The 25,760-nt window shown below is 26.5% G+C and overlaps 1 protein-coding gene across 2 annotated transcripts in view; it reads left to right on the forward strand.

The window, feature by feature from the left end:
* LOC132929426 (hemicentin-1-like) overlaps nucleotides 1-25,760 on the forward strand; it is a 316,445-nt gene that overhangs the window by 193,551 nt on the left and 97,134 nt on the right. For both annotated transcript variants that reach the window (XM_060994762.1, XM_060994763.1), the window contains exons 4-5: nucleotides 505-615; nucleotides 21,078-21,281. In XM_060994762.1, coding sequence (XP_060850745.1) covers nucleotides 505-615; nucleotides 21,078-21,281 — 315 coding nt within the window. The remainder of the gene's footprint in view (nucleotides 1-504; nucleotides 616-21,077; nucleotides 21,282-25,760) is intronic.

Raw genomic sequence — 25,760 nt, forward strand, 5'->3', positions numbered from 1 at the left:
GGCAGTGACGGTAGCGGGGAAGTTGGCTTTGTGGAAATAATATATATATAATAGCTCCGGTCCAAGATATGGCCGGAAAGGGAAGCCGCGTGGACACACAATAGCCGAACAATTGTCGTGTCTACGGTGGCTTCCCAAATCCCCCCCTTGCCCCAAACACGCACGCAGTCCTCGCGCCGTCATCCCCTAGCCCTCTGGCTCTACTGGTCGCGCACCACCGCCCTGCCAGCCACTGACACTTGGGTCCACCGCATCGATTTCCGTCGGTTTTTGGCGTTGTCGGACGATGATAATAGGAGAGACTCGTGCGATTTAATATTTACGACTGACCGCGTCATCATTCGCCGTTTATATACGCGTGTCGCTGTAATATATCGTCGTCCCAAAATAATTACACTATATTATAATAGGTACCTGTATACGCATAATAATAATAATAATATTGCATTTAATAATGACGTCACGATATAATTGATTAATGGTGTTCGTGTTATTTTGTTTCAGTGCCGCCCGAACATCCGGTGGTGTTCGATAGGTTGGGAAGGCAATTGAACATGACGGTCGGTCCACTCGACGAGGGCGACGGCATTGCGCTCATTTGTCGCGTCATCGGTGGTAAGTGATTTTTCTCCACACCCGCGTTTTCCGTTTAAAAAATCGTGCACGGCGATCACAATATTGAAACGGTTTTATGCGGTTTAAATACTAAACGGGTTATAAGCTCTGTAAGCATTATAATATTATAGTTTTTTTTTTTTATAATATATATTATATATCATGCGTGTCAACGATAGTCTGCAGTCATATAATTGTCACCGAACAACTACGACAGTATATGTCGTAATGAACTGTTCAGTAAGAATCATTTAAGACGGTTTGGATATGATATTATTATCTGTGTCGTTCGTGTGCTTTTTGATTTTGCTACAGTAAATACGCTGAGAGATGACGATAATAATAATTGAAAAGAAGTTCCCCGTTGTATACGTGAAAAAGTTTTAAATATTTTCTCGCCAATGACCCAATCGTTTTATTATTTAGTTATAATTTTTTCCCTCCGTAGACTTTAAAACTAATTTGAACTCTTGTTTCGGGAATGAGATACAGATTAATACGGATACAGATACAGATTCAATATTATATTGTTTATTTTGCACTTAGAGATTAATTAAATTAAATATATAATTATCGCATGATGAAGAGGATTTAAGAAATAAATTCGTAGATAAAAATTGAATGAATAATGTTAAATTAAGCCGGCTCTTTATATTTTGTCATTATATTGTAACAGTTATTAATAGGTTTTAAATATATTGACAGTATTAGCTATTTGTGTATTTAAATTCGGTATTTACATAATGCTTATAATGATCTTATTAATTGATAAAACTTGTCAAATTTCCGACGAATACCTATATAATATTATGTTTTGATATTGTTTGAAATGTGCATTTGAATTGTAGTATAAACTGTCATTAAATAACCATATCACGAATTTAGAATATGCATATTTTATGATTAGAAAATAATACTCGAGTATTCCGCGTTTTTCAAATACCTATATTTCAATAACTATTGGAAATATTAGCATTGCCCTATTCATTAAACGGGAATGAGTCCAATTCATAGCTTAAAAACAAATATTAGTATAAGGTTATTAGCAAAGTATAGTTTAAAATGATAAACATCAAATCCATCATTGTTTCTATAGGGTTTCTTAGCTAACATATTCATTGCGCTTTTGGCCAAACAATATTTTCGCCCTCTATATAACCACTAAGCACGTTATGAGAATATTGTACTCCTTAGTCCTTATCGTATTATCTCTGATTATAATTCTGCTGATATTCATGTTACGCTATATAATGGTATTCATATATAATAAAAACCTAAAAATATACAAAACGCATACATTTTAAAAATAAGCAATAGTTTTTTTTCTAAATCGTTTGTGAATATTGTGTATTACAAATTGTATTTTCGTACAATATGATTTTAATAATAAATGTTTTAAAATGTTTCTATAACAAAAAATTATAAGTGGGTGGGTACCTATTTTAAATAGATTTTTCGCCGTAATCGACCATGTCCCTTATTCCGTTCTATATCTATCGTAGGGTCCCTATCCTATACATCATTGATTCTCTCTATAATTATACACCTACACACCTATGAACATAGTTATGTGAAATTCATGGTGGTGAATTATACGACTCTCAGTAGTCAGTACAACTATTTATAAAACTAAACTTAAAGTTGTTCTCCAACAATTAGGAACTTACGAAAGTTATTAACCAAACCACTATATCTGTAGTTAGTATACCTATGGTTATACGCTCAATTACTGTATAGATTCATTGAATATTCAACACTATAAATACAAACTGCACTAATAATTTAATTTAATAATTTATTAGCTATTAACTCTATATTATTCTAGTTTCTGATCAATGGAAATATTGACGTTAATCATTATATACCATTTTAAATATTTAATACGTATCATATTTTATTGGTCTAGCATTAGATTTTTAAGAATTCAAACACAATATTTAAGATGATAAATCAATTTTTTTATCATTTTTGTAGGTAGGTATACGTTTTATCTATATTAAATAATAAGGATATAATCGATATGTTTTTATATATCAACCACTATTATTAAAATATCAACAGTATAATTTTATGAAACAATTGACATAGTAATAATATTGGCATATTTATTTATAGTAGAATTAACAATAGCATTATAGTTACGGATTAAAAATTTGGCTAAATCACTCCATTCCTATATTTAAATTGTATTTGATAAATCACAAATATAAATGTGCATTAAACAGACTCACCCTTTGATCTTAACAAACGGGTTGTTTCCTCGTAAAAAATTAAAATTCAGATAAGAAAAAAAATGTTATTTTTCATCACTAATATTTAAGAAAATTATGATAAGTATTCGGTAATTAACTTTTAGACCGTGTATATTATATTTTTAATGAAATCTTAAAAGTGTATTTAAATTCCGGTCGAATACCTATACATTTTGACGAGTAAGACAAATTTTAAACTACACTAATCTAAATTATAAAATAATAATAAGCATTTATCATCAAGCATAATGTATATTACCTATTATAATATATGATAATATGATACTTCGCATCTACTGTGAACACTAGATATTGAATTTTTTTTTAATATTCATTTTTTCTCATCAAATAATTATATTACAATATTAATGTAGCAATATAAAATCACATAAACCATATTATTCTGAAGTTTCAAATAACCATCATTGTATATGATTTAATCATTTAAAAGTAATAAATGGTCAATAATTTATTACAAAAATAAATTATACATTACCTAGAATAATATAAACTAAAAAAATTTAAAATGTTTCATAGTGTAATATGTTTGAAACCTAATAAAGTAATAAATATGATTATAACACTAAGGGCATTGTATAATATAAATGTCACAGTATACATATTATTTCATTTATATAATATAGTGTATAGGTGAATATACTGGTTTGTACATAGGGAAAATAATATTAATTGGACAACGTTACGTGGCCCATATATTAATCACATATTATTTATAGTACCTATTATTGTTTCAGAGATACGTATTCACTGATAATTTCGATTGTATTAAGGTTATTATAATTGATTTCGAAATATAAATAATTTGTATTGGCTCAGATTTTCCATTTGGAATACAACGGTATAGGTTAGGTAGGTGGTTGGGTTATATAAGTTAGTATTATTATGTTTTTGTCCTTCTTATATTATTTCCTATTAGGTTTTGTTATACGAAAAGTTTGAGACCTTCACCCGTCCAAGTGATCGATTAGACGTATACGGTACAAGTAGGTTTATTTTTAGTATTTTTTTTATTATTATTCCTGGTTCGCAGACGTTTACCAAGAGATTAATGTAATGTGAAAACCTGGTGTAAAGTTTGCTGTGTTCTGTTGTAATGAAAAATCAAGAGCTCGTGTATGCTCTTCCAAAATACATTTCCGCTTCTTCGTGAAAATAAAAAGTAAATCCAATTAGAATAAATCGATGCTCAGGTCTTTGTTTTTTTCTTTCATAAAATACCTCAACTATACTACAATATATTGTGGACAATGATTTCGGTGCTTACATAATATATGGGTTATTTTTAATGTTTTAAAGTCAATATGCATCATTTATATTATCAAAGCATTGCAGGATGTTTTAAATACAGATTTTTTCATTACAATTATATGTAAAGACAATAAACAAAATTGCATCAATTCGTTACCAAAAAAGTTATTCAACTGTCTCATCCAAAATATTCAGGAAAAACCCCGGAAATACTATTAAACCGGAATTGGCCTATATACAAGACCCATTCATGTAAATGAAGTAAATTCGATTAGGGTATCTCAACTGTGAGATTCCTTATTTAAGTATATTAATTTTATCAATGCCATTGTTTATTTTGATACATTTACTTATTACATGTAAACACATTGTAGATATACATTATACACAAAGAAAGCGATACATATTATTTTAAATTTCTTATAGGCCAAAACTACAAAATTATAACATTATATAATTTAATACAAGCACGTTTTTTCTTTTATATAATTGAGAGTTGAGACATTCAATTATAATGTAGATTTATCTTACATACAAACATACTTAAGTATTCAACTACACTTTTTAGTAGTAATAATTGATTAACTGTGAAATACATCAATAGGTATTATGGTATCTACAAATTACATGTTTGCAATGTTTGCATTATGCATATTATATTATTTGGACTGTAGCTCTAAAATTCAAAACAATTTTAGATTCATAAATTGTGCATAGAGACGACGTTTTATCTATGGGTATCTACACATTTTTTTACGCCTCCATACATCATTATATTATATATTATATACATAAATATTTGAATTGATAAAATAATTAAAAATAGAAAACATATCATTCGCAATATCATTCACAATCATTAATGAAATTACAAATTACTAAGGTACAATATTAGATATATTTTAAATTGTAAACTAAATATTTGATAAATCAAAAGTTTGGAGAATATACTTATTTATATTATTTAATAATTATTAATACAATTATTTTTTTTCGATTAAACACATTTTGTTGGTAAAATATTAACATCACGATAATTACAAATAACTGTAAATTATTTAATTACTTTAATTGTGCAAGACTTAAGAGACTCCCACCGGTCTTAAATGGTAATTCCTTCCAAGAAGATATTAAACGTTCCTAAGATTGTCTCCTCGTGGAATCGTGTACTATAATAAAGGAATAAGATAACAATATCGTGTCAGATAAGTGTATCGTTTACATCAACATAATATACTGTAATAAATCTTTTTTAATTCTGACAATTATATGCTGGCGCTACTCAAGGAAAATAATTTTAATTTAAACATAATCTTAAAAAGCGTTTCTTGGAGAATTTAATTGAAAAATAATTTTAGAATCTATGGATTTTAAACAAATTATCATAAATTAGTTTTGCCGAAAAGTATGCATTTTATAAATAAAATATGTATGATTTATTATATAATACTTTTTTATACTATATAAAGACTATAAAGTGTTAATTATAAGCCTTTTTTAAAAAAATACTAATAACTATACTCATCATTAGGTAATTATTTAGGTGTAATTTTGACCAAGCAAAAACAGGTTCAAGTGAACCTCAATTTACAGTTTGTTGCCTGAAGCTATTACTTTTCTTATTACTTCTATTACTCTTTTTAATATCCATTAAATTTTTTTTATTAGTTATTTTCGACTAATGTGTTAGGGAATTTTATTTAGTAATTTAAAATCTGTAGTTAAGGTATGTAGAAAAATAATTCCAGAAAGTATAATTCGATCATTAAAAGAATTCATAGTTGAAAAATGTAAAAAAAAAAATGTTATCCAACCTTTTTTTTAAAAATAATTAGGTATTTTTATATTTATTTTCAAATATTTGTTTTTATTTTATAAAATAATATTAGCCAGGTATTATTAAATTAAAATGTTATAAATAAAATAAAATGGGATAACGTATCTTATCAGTTGCATATGTCTTTATACCAAGTTAAGTGTTATTTTAATTTATTATAGCTTTCAATATTGATCTTCTTCAAAAGGTTGAAGGATTCTTGATTTCATGATCTTATTTGGATTATGTTTACATAAAACTTGAACATTGTTCCTTTGTTGTTTAACCTAATAATCAGTGATGGGTAAATGTAATCGTATCAAAAATATGACGAGATTAAAGAAATAATATTTTATTATATACACATTAAAATATTTCTTACCAGAAAAAAAATTAAATGTTAAGTTCATTAGATTTTGCATTAATACTCAGTGTCTATCGAATATTATTTTAATCATAATAATAATTTATTTAAAAGTAGAAATATGTAATTCCCGTAATTTTTTTTTTTATCAAATTTACATAAATTAAAACTGTTTAACCTTACGTATTAAGTAAAAATATATAGCAGCTACTTATCATTTTGGAGTAGACAAGTAATTATGATACGTATTTAACAAGATCCCGAATTATGTTAATAATATTATTTTCTAGAGTACGATGTTCGAAACAATATATTTTACTCGAAGAATTTACACTGTACATTTAATGAAAATACGTTGCTTTTTATTTGCATCAATCCCAAATCTCCTTTATTAACGTATTCTGTAAATAATAGCGACTATGTACCATCATAATATAATGTCTGCTGAGCGGTAATGATACGTATCGTTAACGTATTATTTCATAAATATTGGTCTTCGGTGGTAATTATATTACATATTACCTATATATAATTATTATGACGTCAAAATATATCAGTTGCATTTTTATTCGCCATCGTCGCCCCTAAGCTACTAGTTTATATTGCTACCTAAACCTGCAAAACAATATGAAATTATTAGATTTTAATCGTTAGAACAATATGTAGCCGACCACAGACGACTCGATATTGTGCCGGTGATTATATGGACGACATAACATCGACAGTACTCTTACTACTGAAAACGGCAGACATCATTAAACCAACACTAACCCTTGAACTGTGCATATGTACAATTGTACATACATTTGCGCACATACACGCGAGCACAGCGGTAATAATGTACCTCCACGTGGATCACCACTATTTTCATTTGCACTGACGCCCCTTTTATAACAGCTATATGTATAACAGATTAGCTTGGTTTCGTAATCATATGAATTAAATAGATTCCTGACAAAATCGTTTATTGTTTATTAAATTGTATGTTGTCGAGTTCATAAAATGACGTGAACAAACCCACGCACACGTCATATTATCAAATGGGTATTAGATACATATTATTATAATGCAATGTAATAATTCGTTGTAGCCTGTAGGTATATAGTCGCAATTACTGTTCCGAATTTCCTATGCGAACGATTCTCTTCGTCGAATTGCCCTTACCTTTCTGTATTCCATTATTTTGCAGTGTTTGCGTATAATGCGTATTCATTTTCGTATAGGCAGGTAAAACGTCCCAAACAGTATGCATATATTATATACGATATGTATATATACTGTGCTTACATACTTAGTATAAATATGCATATTATACAGCATACAGTTATACACACGTTCACTTTCATTCTTTCGGCTTTATCCACTCTGCTTCACTCTTTATTTTACAGACACACACTATATCGTGTATTCGTTTGTAGCATCGTTTAAGCTATATACGTACGGCACATACGCGAATTGTATAACTGACATAACGATCAGATATCATTAAATGGATATGTAGATATAATGTATATATGTATAGAGTATATTATACTATATAGTCATAAATTGGTTGGCTCAGAGAAATGAACACTACAATTTCAGTAGATTGATTTTCGGAATTCATATTGTTCTTTAGTTTTTTTTTCTAAGTTTTGGCATCTCAATATACGATCGTAAATATATAATAATGTTGAAAAATACTTTTCGGTAGAATTTAACAAGCGGAATATCGATTTTATTAGTATTTTCAACAACATCCGTTTTTAGCAATCGAAAAAATTTAAAATATTATTGTTTTATGAAAATACCAAGGTCTGTGTTACCAAATGCAGTCGGTTTTTAGAGTATTTCGTTGTTCAGACTGATGTGTTTAGAATTTAAGAATAATTTTAGCTGTTAGGATCGTTTGTTTAGGCCGTTTAAGGGAATTCATTATTTGGTAGATCCAAGTCAGTCGACGGTCCAGTTGGGCATAGATAACAAATATTTTGTGTGCACACAAAACGAGAGGAAAAAATCAATAAATATTTATATATATTATTTTATAATAATTATGTATTCGTAAAGTGACTTTTTGATTTTAAAAGGTAATAATAAAACGTGTTATCCAATAAAAAACTCTTGTTTATTTTTTTAATGAAAATTTATTTTTAATTTTTCGTTTAATAAAAATTAGTACATAATTGAAAAAATAATTTTCTAATTTAATGTCAAAGCCACCTTGTTCTATCAAAAGTTTAATTCTGATTAAAACATTTTCATAAATTTAAACAGAAATTTAATCATTTAGATTAAAAATCCCATTAAACTTTTTTCAATTAAAATAACTTTTTTTCAAACGTTCTGATTTTATTTATAATTTTTAATAATATATCTATAATGATTTACACTTTATTTTTCGTTTCTGAATGGATAAAAAGAATCATTTGTTTTACAATATTGTTTTTCGTCAGTAACTATATTGTTTAGTAGAAAATTTACTTCAACATTTAAAGTAATTTCTGATAGTTGATTTGATCTAGTTGATATTTCAAAAATATTTAAGAATCTACATTTCAAAGATAATTAAATCTTTTATATCGTATTAGATTCTGAGATGGTATAGAAGGAATAATGATTGAATAGATATTGTTAGAGTTCAAATATATTCGCGGGATTTTTAGATATATTATTATATTTTATTTTCAACATATTTAGGTTAATCTTAAACTATTTGTCTATTTATTTTACTATAATAACAATACACAAATATATGATAAAATAAACTTAGTAGCATATGTTTACAGATCGTCTACGTTTAGAGACGTGTTTCGTGTTTCGCAGAGTAGTTACTTATTTTCTTAGTTTTATTATTAAATATAAACATATTTTTTGTTTATAATTTTGTTGGGTTATATACGTCGTAAATTGTTTATATCTTGTTTCTCTTTATGCATCAGATCGTTCAGATCAAAGAACTATTTTAGTAGTTTTTTTATAATTTAATACTAGTTGTATTGAAAATTATTGAGCTTTACACATAAATAAATATTTATAAATCAATATAAATTTAAATATGACTATTGTTAATGACAATTATTTATATCTTAGTCGTTTATAAATTTAATATCGAAATAATATACTATGTATATTGTTGGATTAAAACTAAACGTTATGGGAATTAAGGAATAATTATAATTCATGGACAAAAAATATAATATAAATACATATGTTTATGCATAATGTGTATATAATATAATATATTTATATACAATTTGCATGTTGTTTATATGTACATTTATGTAAAAATATTTATTGTAATCTAGTAATTTATTTAATGTAAACATAACTGACGATAATTATTAATGTATTTTTAATGTAGCAATAATACCGTTTTTATGATTTAAATGTACTCAGAAATACTGTGACGAATAATATAATTATGATCAAATCATTAAAATTGTTATTTATTAAGTTTAATAATTACAATAAAAAAAAAAAACATTTATAGTTTTTTAAATATTTAATTGAAAGAGCTTGGGATTAACATTGTTATTAAAAAGGGTCGTAGTAATTTAATTTTATACTCAATATTCACAGAGGTCAATTAACATGTACATTGAGCATGATATTCTTTTTCAACTTAAAACTATCACTATCCGATCATAATATAGTAACACGATTCGAACTGAACTAACTTCACCGCTCTGGTGCGTCATGCAAACATTGCATTCAATTTAATATATTTTTTTGGTCTGTATTATTTTGGTTTATATACTTGTTAAATTCAATTAAAAAGTTAAACACGAGAGAATGAGGTGATTAAAAAATGTCCAGTGCTTAAATGAAAAAAGAAAAAAAATATTCGCATCTAAATTAAATTTAAAAACTCGTATAATAGTCGATTCCCACGTGGATTCAACGACGTACCTATACATATTATTTTATTTTGTTTTATATGCACGCATGTACGACATGTAAAGTCAAAAAACGTTCGGTGACGTTTATTTAAAAAAAATAAATAGACTTTATTTTAAAAAGTCGGTACGGTTAGTAGGTTATGTACGTTTTTCAACGTTTTGTCTACAGATGTTATCTTTATAATAGGACCCAAAACACAGATTCTAGAATGCAATCAAATGTAAATTACATACACATTGTAGCTTAAACGGTTCATGACATTATGAGTAAAATAATTCAACTACATAAGAACATACGAATAATCGCAATCCAATAAAACGGGTGATATACTATAATTTGGTGTTGTATTTAATTTCCTCTAGTACTATGTGTGTATAATAATATTATTTATATTTTAATACTATATACAATCACATATTCGTCCCGTCTACTCGTCTTGCTCGTTTTTAAATTATCACTAAATTTATAATTTAACTTAACTTTATAATTTATACATATTAACATACCAAATATAAAATAACATTATTGAAAAAAAAAACTATTAAAACTTAATTTAAGGAATCATACGTAATGTGGTAGAGATTTAAGTAGATTTTAACTAAATTTAAATTCATCAAATAATTTAAAAAATGAACTTGCATTATTGTTTATAGAAGTAAGATTTAATTTGAATAATTGGGTGACCCATCACTGTTACATTTTTGTATATGAATTATACGTGAGATTTTCAGTTAACGGTTATTGAAGATAGTGTTCAGAATTGGATGGTGGTGGTTGTTGACGTTTTTGGTCTAAAATGTTTTTGTGTTTGCGAGTCAGTTGATTGTATACTGAACATCTTTTGTAGTTGACAGAGTTTGATTCTTTGTAGAGAGTCTACTTTTTATGGAAGATCCAGTGTTTTTGTGCGTTGACGGACGTATGATTTTTTTCTACATTTAACAGTCACACATGGGAATATAATATGCACATTGCGCATTAAGTTCAGGAATGGACATTGGTTTAACATTTTGACACTACTGTAGTAACTTCTACTTTTCGCCGGGTTGTATTACTTTGATATTCTTGTGTAAAAAAGACGATGGAAAAAATATCTCTATCACTTCTATTGGGATCGATATCAACAAAAAATAGGGGTTGTGGGGTGATGACATTTTGTTGCCCCTGATTTAGAGTCTTAGGAGAACCATCGATATCGCCATTATCGATGAAAATAGAGTCCTTATGGTAAAAGTACCAAACAGGTTAAAGTTTATATTTATTTTTATCTGCGTTTGTAATATGTGGTGATTGGGGGGGGGGGGGGGGTGAAGAGGACGAAGACAATATACATTTAGTTTTATATTATTAAGATTAGTATTTTTAATTTATTTCTTTGTTTGATGAATTTATATTTACAACAGCCATAGAACCAAAAACGAGAACGGCATAACAATTCGTACCCTTAGCTCTACCAGACTGTCGATACAGCATGATTTTTTTTTTTAACTAAAAATAAAATAATTGATAGTATCAGATAAATAATATTTATGAGTTTAAATAAAAAAAAATTGAGATTATTATTAAATAATATGTAAAAAAAACACATTAATTTTAGTGACACATTTATACACTTATATTTTGCATATTATATATTTAAAACGTATTAATCCGTAAAATATATTATCTTTATCTCTAGGGAATAAATTCGTGGAAAGAAATCACAGCTCTTAAAATGTTTTATTTAATTGTATACGCCAGGCGGTTGTAAATTAATCTCAGTGTCTCTTTATAGATTTACGGTGAAATATCCGTTTGAATACAATGGAGCATTTAGTTCATTATAATGTAACTACTTTTTTTTCATACCAGAAGCTTTTATTTTTAATTGTATTTCCTATTATTGTTACTTTATTGTCAATTCCATCTTACACGTAACTGAATCTATTGAGTTTCATATACGTAGATACATAAGTTTATATTTTTCTCTGTTACGATTTCAAAAAAAAATATGCTAAATTAATTTAGTATTCGCTTAGTTATGTTTAATAATAATATTTTTAGATTCTGAAACTTTAAGTGTATTCTGGAACTTTACATACATACTTGTATAAAATCGATTATCGCATTCAAAACTATTACTTAACGCATTTTTAAGTACTAAGAATTACAAAATAATTTTAGATACTTTTACATTTAAACTCGTATTATAATATTATTGATTCAGACATTATTGAGTATATATAATTTTCTAGATATAATCGAAAAACAAAGGTAAAATAAATTAAATTCTCTAAATAGAATGACATTAAAGAATTCCCTACTAATTTTATGGCTAATATCAAAATAAAATAAATAAATATAAAAATATCAGGTTTAATAAAAAATGAATCAAAATTAAATTTAACTGCTGAGATAGATACATGTCATTATATCAATTATATCATGGTATATTATAATATCTAAGTATACGCATAAAGTGCAAAAAAAATAATTTGGCTAATCACGGTTTTTTAATGTTTACTAAAAACTAATATAGACAAAATTATTTCCTTACAATGTACATATATTCATTGAGATTGGAATGACCCTTCAACAGTTCTTCATCTATTACACATAATCTAGAAAATTACTACCACTACTCAAAATATATATTTTGTAAAAATAGGTATGAAATATAAATCAAAAATATTAATGAAGTGTTTTTATTAACACATTTGAACTAAGAAACAGGTATTTACGTACAATTATAACTTTTTTAATTTCAAATATTATGTAATACTTTATAAACCCAAAATTGTTTTACAATTGTTCAAGCGAATGTTAGATTACATTATTGGTTTGAAATTTTAAAATATTAAAGCTACTTTTTATTGGGGTTATTTGTCTATTTTTAATTAGTCAGTCGAATAGAAAATCAATTATTTTCTCAATATAGGTCTGACTTAAAACGAACAAAACTCATATATATGTAACAATTTGAATACAAACATAGAAAATACTTTAATTCAAAAAATAATTTTTATTGATCTATTTTTTATTGCTGTTAAATTGCAAGGTAGAAAATTTATCATTTAAGAATAAATATATTAAATAGTCTAAATCAAGCTTTTAAAGAATTATATTATCTGTGTTAAAAAAAATGTTAAAAAATAAACATTATTTTATACTATTAGCATACTTCAATCCTTGCTTTTCCCTAAATTATACAAACTTAACTTGTTTGTTTGTAAAACTAATAACCAAACTTTCCAATTTTTAAGTGTTATAATTTAATATAATTTTACTTCATAATGAGTGTAAATTAAAATATTTTCAATGTTAACGGAAACAAACTTCAAGTAAATTAATTAAAAAAATGTATAATAAATAAATTATAAGCTTGTTCAATAATAATAATGTAATATAATTATTATCTCTCTATTAAACAAAAATGTCCTTAAAATATTATTTAGTGTTATATAGTTGTCATAGCAATATTAGCAATCAATAAATAAATGAGAATTAAAAAAAATTACAGTTATGAATTTTGAATTGAAAACAATATTTTGGTAAAATACCCGAGAGAATTGACGATCACAGACCACAGAGCAGCGAGCGAAGCTTCCTCTAGTATATAATATAATATACACAAAATATATATTATATATGTATTATTTTTTTTAAAATACTTAGGAATTGATGAATCAAAAAAATTAACTGTTGACTATAATATTTGTATTTCATATAATCATATTTATAGTTGTTTATATATAATATATTATTCATTTAAAGTTATAACATTTTTGAAGTTCGGTTTTTTTTTTTTTTTTATTAAAAATTTCAGGAAATATAATTTAATATAATGATTTAAAAACTTGAAGATATCTTTGTTTTTTTTAAATATATATTATATACCTATTTAATTAATTATCACTGACAATATTAAAATGAAATAAACCATTTGTTAAACCCAATTATTTTTAATTAACAAATTATAATTTTAGAAAAAATATATTTAGAAATGCAATAATAGCTCATATTATAATATACATTTTTTTTCAATAATATGGATGATCTCGATTTTAAACTTCACGCTTTTGGTTGTTTATTCATGAAAAAAAATACATTTATATAAATAACACTAATTTATTATAAAATATATCTTTCGTTTAAATTTTTAACGTACATAATTTATTGTCATATTATACGTATTAAAACAATGACGATTGACATTGGATTTTGAAAATTATCTTAACTTGTATTAAACAACATCCGTCAACTGTTAACGGCCTGTCGTTTTCTGATGTAAATGTCAAAATAAAACAACTTGAGCGCATTATATTTTTATTTAAACGAAAAAATAACAAATAAAACAATAATCGTTAAATTTTAAATAATAAAAAAAGAACATTTTAAAAGTGCTTGGCGTTTGACTAGAACATTACTAAACCGTCTTCTCAATATACTGTACCTACAAACATTATTACAAAAACTATTTTATGAGCTTTTTTATGATGTTTTACTATATTATATAATACATATTCATGCTATTTTCGATTAGGTACTGCTAATGTTTTATTTCATATAACATATATTATTATATTGCCATGTATCACCATTTTTTTTATATTTTTTTTAATCTCATTATCTATATTTTTTTATTCTTTTTTGTTATTATTTCCATTTTTGCTGTTGTACTTAATAAAAAAAAACACGAAGATCGGTAACACGATTTACTATAATTTAATCCCTCTCCTGAAACTTGGACTTATATATCTATTCAAATTCAATGCACAACATTACTATGCATTGTTTTATTGCATACGCTTAAATCATAAAACCCAAACACCCAGCAGGTACGTAACTATAACCGTATATAATCTATACATGTAGGATTTACTCTAAAGGTACATCATTTGGTCATTCGAATAATATGATATTATTTTGATACGACGTTTTGATCAATAATTAATTTCAGCCCGTTATCGTTCTTTTAATTAAAACTCAGAGTAAGCGATGGGCTAATTAATTATACTTTACTTAAGTCAAAAGAAACTTTTTTAATTTAACTTCATTCTATATAATATTGATTAGGGAAACAAATCCTTTCTGTTGCACTGATATGTCATTATTGCCTATAGGTAGTGATTTCTATTTAATTCCTTCGAGTTATAACTATAATAGTGAAATACGTACATCTTAAATAGTTGGCCGGAAGTTAGCGAATATTATTAGACAAAATGTTTTTTTGTTCGGTATATACTACGCAGTATAATATCATATAGTTGTGTATTAATATCGTGCTGAATTCACCGTCGAATTATCCTATCTATTTGCGTTTTTATCGTTATGCATATTATTATTACTCTAATAAAGTGATTATCATCATCTAGGCAAACAAATGGTTTTTGTAATAATTTTATTTTCCATATAATCGTCCACTGAATCGAATTGATAAACGTACCATAATATATAGTTCTGTTAGCAGACCTTTAAAAAAATATATTTGTATAATATCATAACCTTTGATCGCTTGTGATTTTTGTAGATACATTTCGCGATAACCGTTTCCCCGATAATATTAATATTGTTTTTTCGGGACGGAATAATAATAATAATAATAACAATAATAATAATAATTCACATTGGTCCGCGGTAGTCGTAAAACAAAACCATCCGGTAAACAATGCCCAAATATTCTCAACGCATAACGTAGTAATATTTTGCGCATCGCGTATATAGTACCTCTGCAGTGTACAGTAAGTATACGGTCTCCCGAGAGCAACGACAGTAACAACGAAAAAATAACTCTCCGGTATAATGTACAATAATATAATAGGTATAGCTATTATTTTTTCTTCTCGGCTCTCACGAGAATTGGTCACGGCCGCCGCCGTGTTTAACGATCGAGTCGTTCCGCCGCGTATAGACGTCACATATAAATTTGTCGATCGAAAGAGCGAGATGTGCTCACTAAACCCAACCTAAGCTTTCGTCCACGTCGTGTAATGCCGTTGTGTAGCGGCGTAGACCTTTGGACGCGCCTCTCGTGACACCTCTCCCAGACGACGCCGCAACCGCCCCGCCATCTCCTTCGCCGACCAAGAATTTATGTCTGTTGTTGTTCTGCTCTATTATTCAGCCCGCGCGGTCGAGTGTCTTGAGTACGTGTCATTTGAAGACGTGTCGGAGTCATCTTTACTTTAAAAATGTTCCTCAACAGGCCACTCGAAAATATCTGTCATTAGTTCAGTGTTGGTGACTTAATGAAATTGCACATTTGTTAGGCATATATGGTACGCGTCATTTAAAATCTAGTTCAATTCGAGCACGTATTAATTTGCATTATGATATTCGGTTTACATTTCAAAACATATTTTATATTTCACATTTGTTTGTTATTAGTGCATGTTTTCAATAAAAAAAAAAATATTACTTACCTGCGTCTTTCAATGATTTATCCGTTCACACTATCTTACGTTACAGACGTGCAAGTTTATCTAAAATACTTACTGTAAAAATTAACTTACAGTTTGTACTTACCTAATAAAACGAGAAAAAAATACTTACCTGTGAAATAACTATCATTTCGTTAATATTTAAAATCGTTGTATTAAAATACATCGACATGCAAAATACAATACGATACATAATAATATTATGTTATAGTATTAGATACTGAACCTAGTGATAAAGATATTAATTTCACAATGATATTTGTTTTTTTTTGTATTTCATCACTTCTGGGAACATTAGAAATAGTTTTATTTTCAGCTTCAGAATTTATTTTTTTTCGAGGTATTTAAATGTAAAATACAGATTTCTCCTTAAACGGGTTTTATCATTTATTTTTTATAGTTCAAAAAGTACGAGTGTATTAATCGTATAAAAGTGATTATTATTAAAATTATAAATCAAATACATATTATTCTGATTCTAGTTGTGATTATTTATAAATTCACTGTTTTCATTGAAATATTTCAGTTTTCAGAACCAATTCGCGTTATTTGTTGTGGTTTTTTAATCTTACAACCGATTAAACCGTATCTGGATATTAACTCTTGTATTATAAAAGACATGCAGCAACATAATTCATAATATTCAATATGTTTTCTATACTATAATGGTAAACTATGTGATTGTAATTTCCCAAATGAAGAATTTTTGCGTGTTGAACTGCTGCAATTATGATTTAAAAACGGCAATTTCAGTATTGCAGGCCTATTTCACAAAGCGAAATGTATATTTTAATAATATATTTGTTTAAAAGTGTTTAAAACTGCAATGTAAAATCGTGCGCATAAAAATTAAATGTTTAAAATTGTGTATGTACATAAATAGTTACTAAGATTTCAGCATTTTTTGCAAAACCTTATTGTAGACTCACTAAAAGCTGGCCGAGCTACAGGCCTTTATCATAGTGTACTATTGTGCCAGTGCGCAGTCAATTAATTAAACGACGATAGCTTGACAACGGACATGCCATCGCCTATACAATTTTTTTTATAAATTGCTTTCTGTAATATTACTTGTGTCTTATACTTGCGTGTTAGATTAAACTGGCAAAGTGTAGCTAGTAATTTTTTCTTGATGGAATAAAATTGAATTATTTGTCCGGGCGTATTACATGTATTATCTGTCTTAAATATTATATACCTATTACCACGTAACCAGTTTACCTACAACGGTTCTCTGAATGGTATAGATAATCCGTGAATAATAAAAATAATACAAATGAATCTATAACGATAGGTAACATTAACATTCCATTGAAACGGCGAAAGCATTAGTATACACTCGCGAGTGTTTGATGAAATTAACGTTGTATTGTATTGGTTATTGAATACGAGTAAAGTCGTTCTTCGAGGTACCTACCTAATTACACGGTATTGCGTAAAAGATTTGCTAAAAACAACACTAGGAGATTCTACATTTTTATTTCTGTGACATCGCGAGATACATACTATACACCATCTCTATACCCTGTCCACGGAAAAACAATTGGGGAAAAGCATCAATGAATACTGGGAAGATAAAAAATAATTTATTAGGCGTTGTGGATAATAGTATATTGCTAAAAAAAATAATGTTTATATCACCTGTCCGAATAAATTGCGTTTAATTTATAAAGCACAGAAGGTCCAAGCTAAATACTCAATTTCTAGGGTCTTTTCAATATTGAACTTCATTGATTTCTCTTCAATTCTGTCCCACCCTGCCCTTAAAACTATATATACACCATTTCATCGCCGATATTAATTCAACGATTTATTTGCCCGATCGAAATTAAGTCGGTGGCAACAGCTGAGACACGTGGAACCGTAATCTTCTCCTTTTAGAAGAAAAAAAAGGTTTTATTTTTATTTTATTTCACTTTTCAATACTCTGCCGTAACCCGTATACATACATATATATATATATATATAGAGAGAGAAAGGTTAGTTGCCGATTCTATCAACAATCCATTTGGTTTATGTAGTCCAGAATATATTATATTTTATACTTATTACCTTTATACAAAATGTTTTAATAATAAGTAAATAAACAGTGAACAATTATTTAACTACTACTATTATACTATTATAAATATTTTAACTGCCACTGTCATTTATATCTTATATTAAAATAATATTAAAGTCAGCGAATTTATTATGTTAGTATCAGCGTATAGATACTATTGATATTGTATATTAAACGAAAAACCGCACGGTAAAATAATTAAAAATACACATTGCATTATGAATATTTTATAATTTACTTTAATTTAATATTTTAAAATATAAATACTATTTATTAGTGTGATAAAAATAATAATGGAAACTAAATATTTATATATTTTACAATGTGTGAAAAAGTTTACATTTGGCTGTTTTTTTTTTTTTATATATAATTACTTTGGATTATTACATACCATATGACGTACTGTTCAAGTAACTATGAGAGGATCTTAGTAATACAATTTAAGTAAAAAAATCATTTCAAAACAAACCCTATACAGTATTCAAAAATTGTTAAATAAAATAGTTGTACCAGAACAAAATGTATATAAAGGCAAAGAAAAATATGCTAAATTATAGTTTGATAAAAAGTATTCTCTAGAGAGTTCCTAAAATTATGGTGAGGGTAATTTTGCATCGTGTATATAGAACAATTTTCAAATGGAAATAATCAAACATTTTGGAATGAAAGTTTATCGAGAGCTTGGAGAATACATTTAGAATATGGACTTGTGAAGTTAATTTTCTAAAAGTAACATAGTATTTTAGAAAATTAAATAAATTTCATGCGGTTAATTAGGAATCAGAATTATTTTTAACTTTGTATAAAACTAATGTATTTGTACCGTCATGAATCATGATTAGTACCTTTGACGTGTATTTTATTTACTTTAATGTTTTAAAATATTGTTAAATATTTTCTCTATATCTTCATGGTACTAAACAAGTAAATATTTTTATAAGTGTAATTAAACAATTGTTATTGTATTTTTCATAATTTTTGAAGTAGTACCAAATAAGGATAATTAGTGGTGGTCAGGCTTGATACAACTCAACGCAGAATAATGTGTTACTGTTATCATCGAGTTAAAAGCGATGATACGTCAGAATATTTCTTAAGTATGACACAGTACATTTTTTGTAGATCATCATGACATGTTATTTTTTATAATTCAAGAATAAATAAAATTATCTTTTAAAATGCTTAGTAAAAATTAAGTGTTTATAGATTTTTCAAATGTCTTTTTATAACTTACAACGTTTAAACAGTTGTTAAATGCCATTTTTAAAGCTGTTTTATTTTATTAATTATATTATTAATCTATTCATTGATAGATTTTAATGAAAATAGTCGCAAAAGAAAAATATATCTAGGTAATTTATAAGAATGAAGTATATTTTATAAATTATATAATATAACTAACCATTAAGAAGTGCATTGATTTTAATATACAAATAATAAATCCGTTTCTATTACTTCGAAATGTTACTGCATTTTATATTATAAACTAATAAACAATAATTACACATAAAATCACAAATACATAATAATATCTAAGGAATTCTAATAATTTATTTTTAAATACAACATATTTCCATGTATTTATATATTATATTAATTGATGTATTACTTATGCAAATAAAATACCTTCTTTAGCACTTACCAATTATTTAAAATTTATAGTTACGACAGTGAAATTAGAATTTCTTAATATTAAACTAATTTGAAATATTAGTTTTAAAAATTAAAAGTAGATTGGAGTATTGTACTATTTTAATTCTTATGTATACTATATCAATTTATGTCACATCAAAATATTAAAAAAAAAAAAAAAAAAAAACAAGTTGATGAAACGTCAAGCTTAATAAACTAATCCCTTTGTATTGTATTTGATTTCTAAAGATTTTTTTTTGTTTTGATTATACTCGTATTATATGTAACCATAATACTAAATTATTATTAGTTAAATTATTTATTTTTATTAATCATTTCTCAAAGTCACATGAATGGTTGTCAAACATCACGTTTATAAACAGGTATGTCAACTTTCAAAGGTATCAGTTACATTCTTAACGCGTCCTAATAACTATAACAAAAATGCAATATGACGTATACTCGTTATGCCACGCATACACTTCAAAAAAATGTCTAGAAAAATAATAATTAATGAATTATTATTCAATAATTCGATGCATTTTACATATAAAATTATAATCGTATAAAAATAATACTCCGTATATGATAAGAATATGAAAATGTAGATGATAAGCATATATCACATAAACTAAAAGTATGGTTTTTCTTTGTACAATATACATTATAATCTATAATAGATTATAAATGTTAACAATGATATTATGATACACCACAACAAAAAAAAATACGCAGTTTGACTGTAAAGATCGTTATTATTTTTTAGGAAATCCTCCACCATCAGTCGTGTGGCTGAAAAACAACCTTGTGGTGGATGACGAGTGTGAACATGCCGCGATAAACGCGATGGAGAACAGGCTGCACTGGCCGTCTGTCAGTCGCCAGGACTTCGGTTCCGTATTCACGTGTCGGGCGTCAAACACGAAGCTAATGGATCCCCGGCAAGCATCAGTCGTGTTGGACCTTAGACGTGAGTATATTAAACATATTACATATATTATATTTGTCTTAAGCATTGATAAAAAGTGTGATTTCATCTTTCCATGCTATTTTTTGTGATTAATTGTTATTATGCGAGGCAGAATAAATAATAAGTAGGTTTTGAAAAACCGGCGCTTTACAACAGAAAAAAGTCAGTCCGGTTCTCCTGAGGAAATGGCGTTTTATCTTTGGCAATCTCGGGGCTGGTTATTTCATACACTAGGTTCCCTGGCATGTTGTGTTTTTTCCTTTCGTCCTCGTTAGATCTGAAAAATGGTATATATTGTTGCCAACAATAAAATACAAAAACAAACTAAAGAAGGTCATCCAAATTTTTTTTCTACCGTTATCAAGTTGATCGCCAGAGAAGAAAGGATGGGTGGTTAATTAAAACCCAGCGGATATAATTATTTATATACAGATGTGTCTACCGGTGATGTATGCGGGTATATATGTATTATAGCTGATGGAAGCCCTGCAAGGGTCGGCAAGGTCGTCGATCTAACGGTCTTAATTGGACGTCAGAATTAAGCAGGAGAAAAAAGAAACAGTAAAAAAAAAATAAAATAAAATAACGAACTTTATTAGCCTTTCGTGAATCCATTATCTCTGTCCCTTTTTATCTTTTTACTTTCCTTTCTCTCACTTTCTCTCTTTATTCATCTTTTTCCATCTCACAACCTGCACTTTACATTTACCACGTAATTACTATTCGTAATCGTGTGTACACGAAAAAAAAAAATTAAGTTCGTTGATGAAAAATATAATGTGAAATAAAAGGCATTGGTGTTTCGTTTTTTCTTTTTTTTTTTTTTCATCCAACTACTATTACATCGGTTCGGGTGGTAGTTTTTGTGTAAAAAGAATTTTTTTTTCGACGCCCACTCTGACCAAAGTGTGTCTGATTATTTGTGGTCCGCCGACGGCCCAATAAACAACAAAGGGCAATGTGCGAAAAGTCACGAAGTGAAAAAAAAAAAAATACATTCTATGTTATATTTATATGACGACTACCGTCTCACCGTATTGTTCCTTTTTAATCGATCAAAACTAAAAATATCTATGGAAAACCGTTATTCCGACGTTTTATATCATTCCACCGTGAGTAATACAAAATAAATAAATAAACAAAATGTTCTTTCTCGTTATTATTCATTTAATAATTCCTTATATATAATTATATTTTTAAGCACTGTTTGTTATTACTTTAATGAAATTCGTACAATATTGCTATCATAATAATAGTATTTGTGTTAATCTTGTGTTCGCCAACTGTATGATAAACGACAGCCATCGCGTGTATACCCTCTCGTCCAACATTGCGCTCAGCACATGGCGCGCTTAATAATGTATTTTGTTTTAATAAAGAATAATCGGACCACCTGACACATTAATGAGAAACTTACCAAGATTATAGTAAGTATGTCCTCATGTATGCTGTTTGAACTCGTGGAAATTTATACGTAATATTATGATTTATATGCTAACTTGGAAAATATTCCGTTGATTATTATACTCTCAGTTAAATTTTTTAGGTTAATGTAAATTCGCAGAGTACTGATTTAATAATGCACAGAATAAATAAGACATTTACTCATGTTATTGACAATATAATATAAGGGTTAGGTACTCTATAATTAATATTATGATTAACTGTTTTGAATATTCGCTATCGATTTAATATTTTGTGTTTAGCCATTTTATAAATACAGTTTAGACGTTAAGTATATTGGTTTTACGATTATGTTAGTGAATCAAAGTTGTATAGGTAGGTACTTCAATAGTATTATTCACTATTATCCTTGTTTTTTATTGTGCTATGGTTTAATTGTTATTCAATGTAGAATTGTAAACGTGTTATATTCGCAATAACATATAATATTATATATATTATATTTTTTTTTTATTGAATTATCAATTAATTTTAATTCTTAAAAGTCAAAACGTGTTTTCATAAAAATATATTACACTTTTTTTGTTAAATCAATAATATCATCTTTCCATTCAATATATTAATAATTTCAATGAAAGTGTTAATTTATAACAATAATAATTACTTTATTATTTTATCCGTCTCCTTTAAAATATGTTAATTATTTATAAACTAAATTATAATGATTGTTATTGTTATTCATTTGGTAACAAGTGTATTTTATTTATATTTTTTCTCAAAATAATAATAAGTACTTTGATAAAGGTAGAAACATATAAAATGTTTATAGTTTATACAATAACAATATATACATATCCATTTATTATTTATAGAAAATTTTGGGTTTTGTAAAGATATGTATACAATAATAATTTTTAATGAAATATAATATAAAATATAGGTGTATGAAAAGGAAAACTTTACGCTTCATTCATAAGAGAATCACAAGAAATACTACAATACTCTGTTCTAATTTAAATTGTTGATTGTATTAAACTAAAGATTATTTTATTAAGTATGATATATTGATATGTTAATCTAATTTACTTTTGAAAATGTTACCTATCTTTTTTTCATGATTAAGTTTCTTATTATAGTAAATAGCGATGATTAATTTAATCTTTTTTCTTATACTTCTCTAAACTCCCTAATAGCACAAATAGTATTTTCTCAAATCGCAATAAAGTATAATAGATACCGTTTTAAATAATAAGTTGTATTTTATTAAATTATATGTATTAAATATTTCTTACTCAGATTTTATTTATAGAATAAGCAAACATACTTTTATGTAGGTACGTAGTATATATAATATATAAATATATTATTTTGTTGTTTTTATAGTCAATATTATAATAAAAACTGTTTAATGATAAACAATCTAGAAATATTTGTAACTTTTTCATAATCTAATCTGAAACAATTTTTGGGTCTTCTATTCTCATGCAAATATTTTCGGTGTGACTCATTTATTCTAAATTAATAAATAGTAAAAACAAAAGATTTAAATCACTCAGCTTTAAAATAAAACAAATTCTGAACGTTATATTTTGATCAAAACAGATAAGGTATATGTTGTAAACATTTCCTTGATGATTAGTTAATGAATATATTATTATGTACCTATGTATGCTCATGTTAGTGGTTTTGATACTGATTATGCACTCACGTAAACGTGTGCATTAACAAGTCAATTTTCGTTAAAAGCAATGAATTAGAGTATATTACACGTATATATGTGTTACATTATAGTACCACTTAAAATATTGTATCTCACTAAAACATAGTGACCAACATCATAACCCAGAAAACCAGAAACGTAAAGATGAACACGCATGTCTGCATTTTGTAATTATTAATTGAAGACGTCTGACTCTCATCGATTATTATATCATAATGATATTAAATGTCGTCCATTCGGCACTAGTAAAACAATACTTTTCAAACAATAAAAATTATTAAAGTTATGGAATTATTAAAAAATAAATATTTCAAAAATGTTATAATAATTAATTGAATAAAAATAGTTATATGATTAGTTTTTGCGTTTTACATATTTTATTTTATGACATTTATAAAAAATCTCGTAACTTTACAACTTTTTTGTTAGTTTTATGGTTTGAATGTTAAATATTTATTATGTTTTTTCCAAAATGTTACGACAGAGATAAACCTATGTGCCAGAGATAATAATATATTTTGTAAGGATGCGTTGCCTTTTACATAACTAAAAAAAATAAATGTATCCGCCTTGAGCGTATTATATGGTTTTCGTACCTGAATCTATTATTAACAGTAACTACTACACATATACTTTATATTTTAAGTACACGTTACATAGTTCAACTAAGTTTTTGGAAATAAACCGAAAGTGATGACTGTCCTTAATATTGTACAAAATAATAAATCGTTTACAATAATTATGATTAAAAAAAGTTCTTTTTATAGCATAGTGTTATGTATAAAATAAATCAATGACAGTGGTCACTGAGTTATAAGTATAAATAAACAAAATAATTTATTAACGAAATCAACTTATTAATAATTACCTAAAAAGTACACAGTGCTTTTGTGTAGTATGCACATATAAAACTAAAAGGCCCCCTTCTGTATACGCGTGTGTCATTAATAATTTGAATACAATTTATCTGTTCATCGCTTTTGAATATTGTGTAATTTGTTACCTACACATGTGTATCGCGTAAATTTATGTTTTAAAATTAATTTAATTAAAACCAAATAAAACCATGTCGAGGTGTTACATCGTGATTAGCCAATATTGTTTATTACATTCCAATCGAGTAGATATTATAGCTATACAATAATGTATTTTCTTTAGGAAATCATATTCCGATAATGAGGCATTTAGTTTATATCTTGAAGTTTTAAGTAGCTTTATTTATTGATTGGATATTGCGTCTATTATTATTGTTAAAATGTTGATATTTGATTTACTTGCTATTTAAATTTCTCACGTCTTATAAAATAATTTTAAAAAATGTTAAAAATATAAGCGAATATAAATGTGTAATATTT

Source organism: Rhopalosiphum padi, chromosome 4 (genome assembly GCF_020882245.1).
Source record: "Rhopalosiphum padi isolate XX-2018 chromosome 4, ASM2088224v1, whole genome shotgun sequence".
Classification (NCBI taxonomy): Eukaryota; Metazoa; Arthropoda; class Insecta; order Hemiptera; family Aphididae; genus Rhopalosiphum; species Rhopalosiphum padi.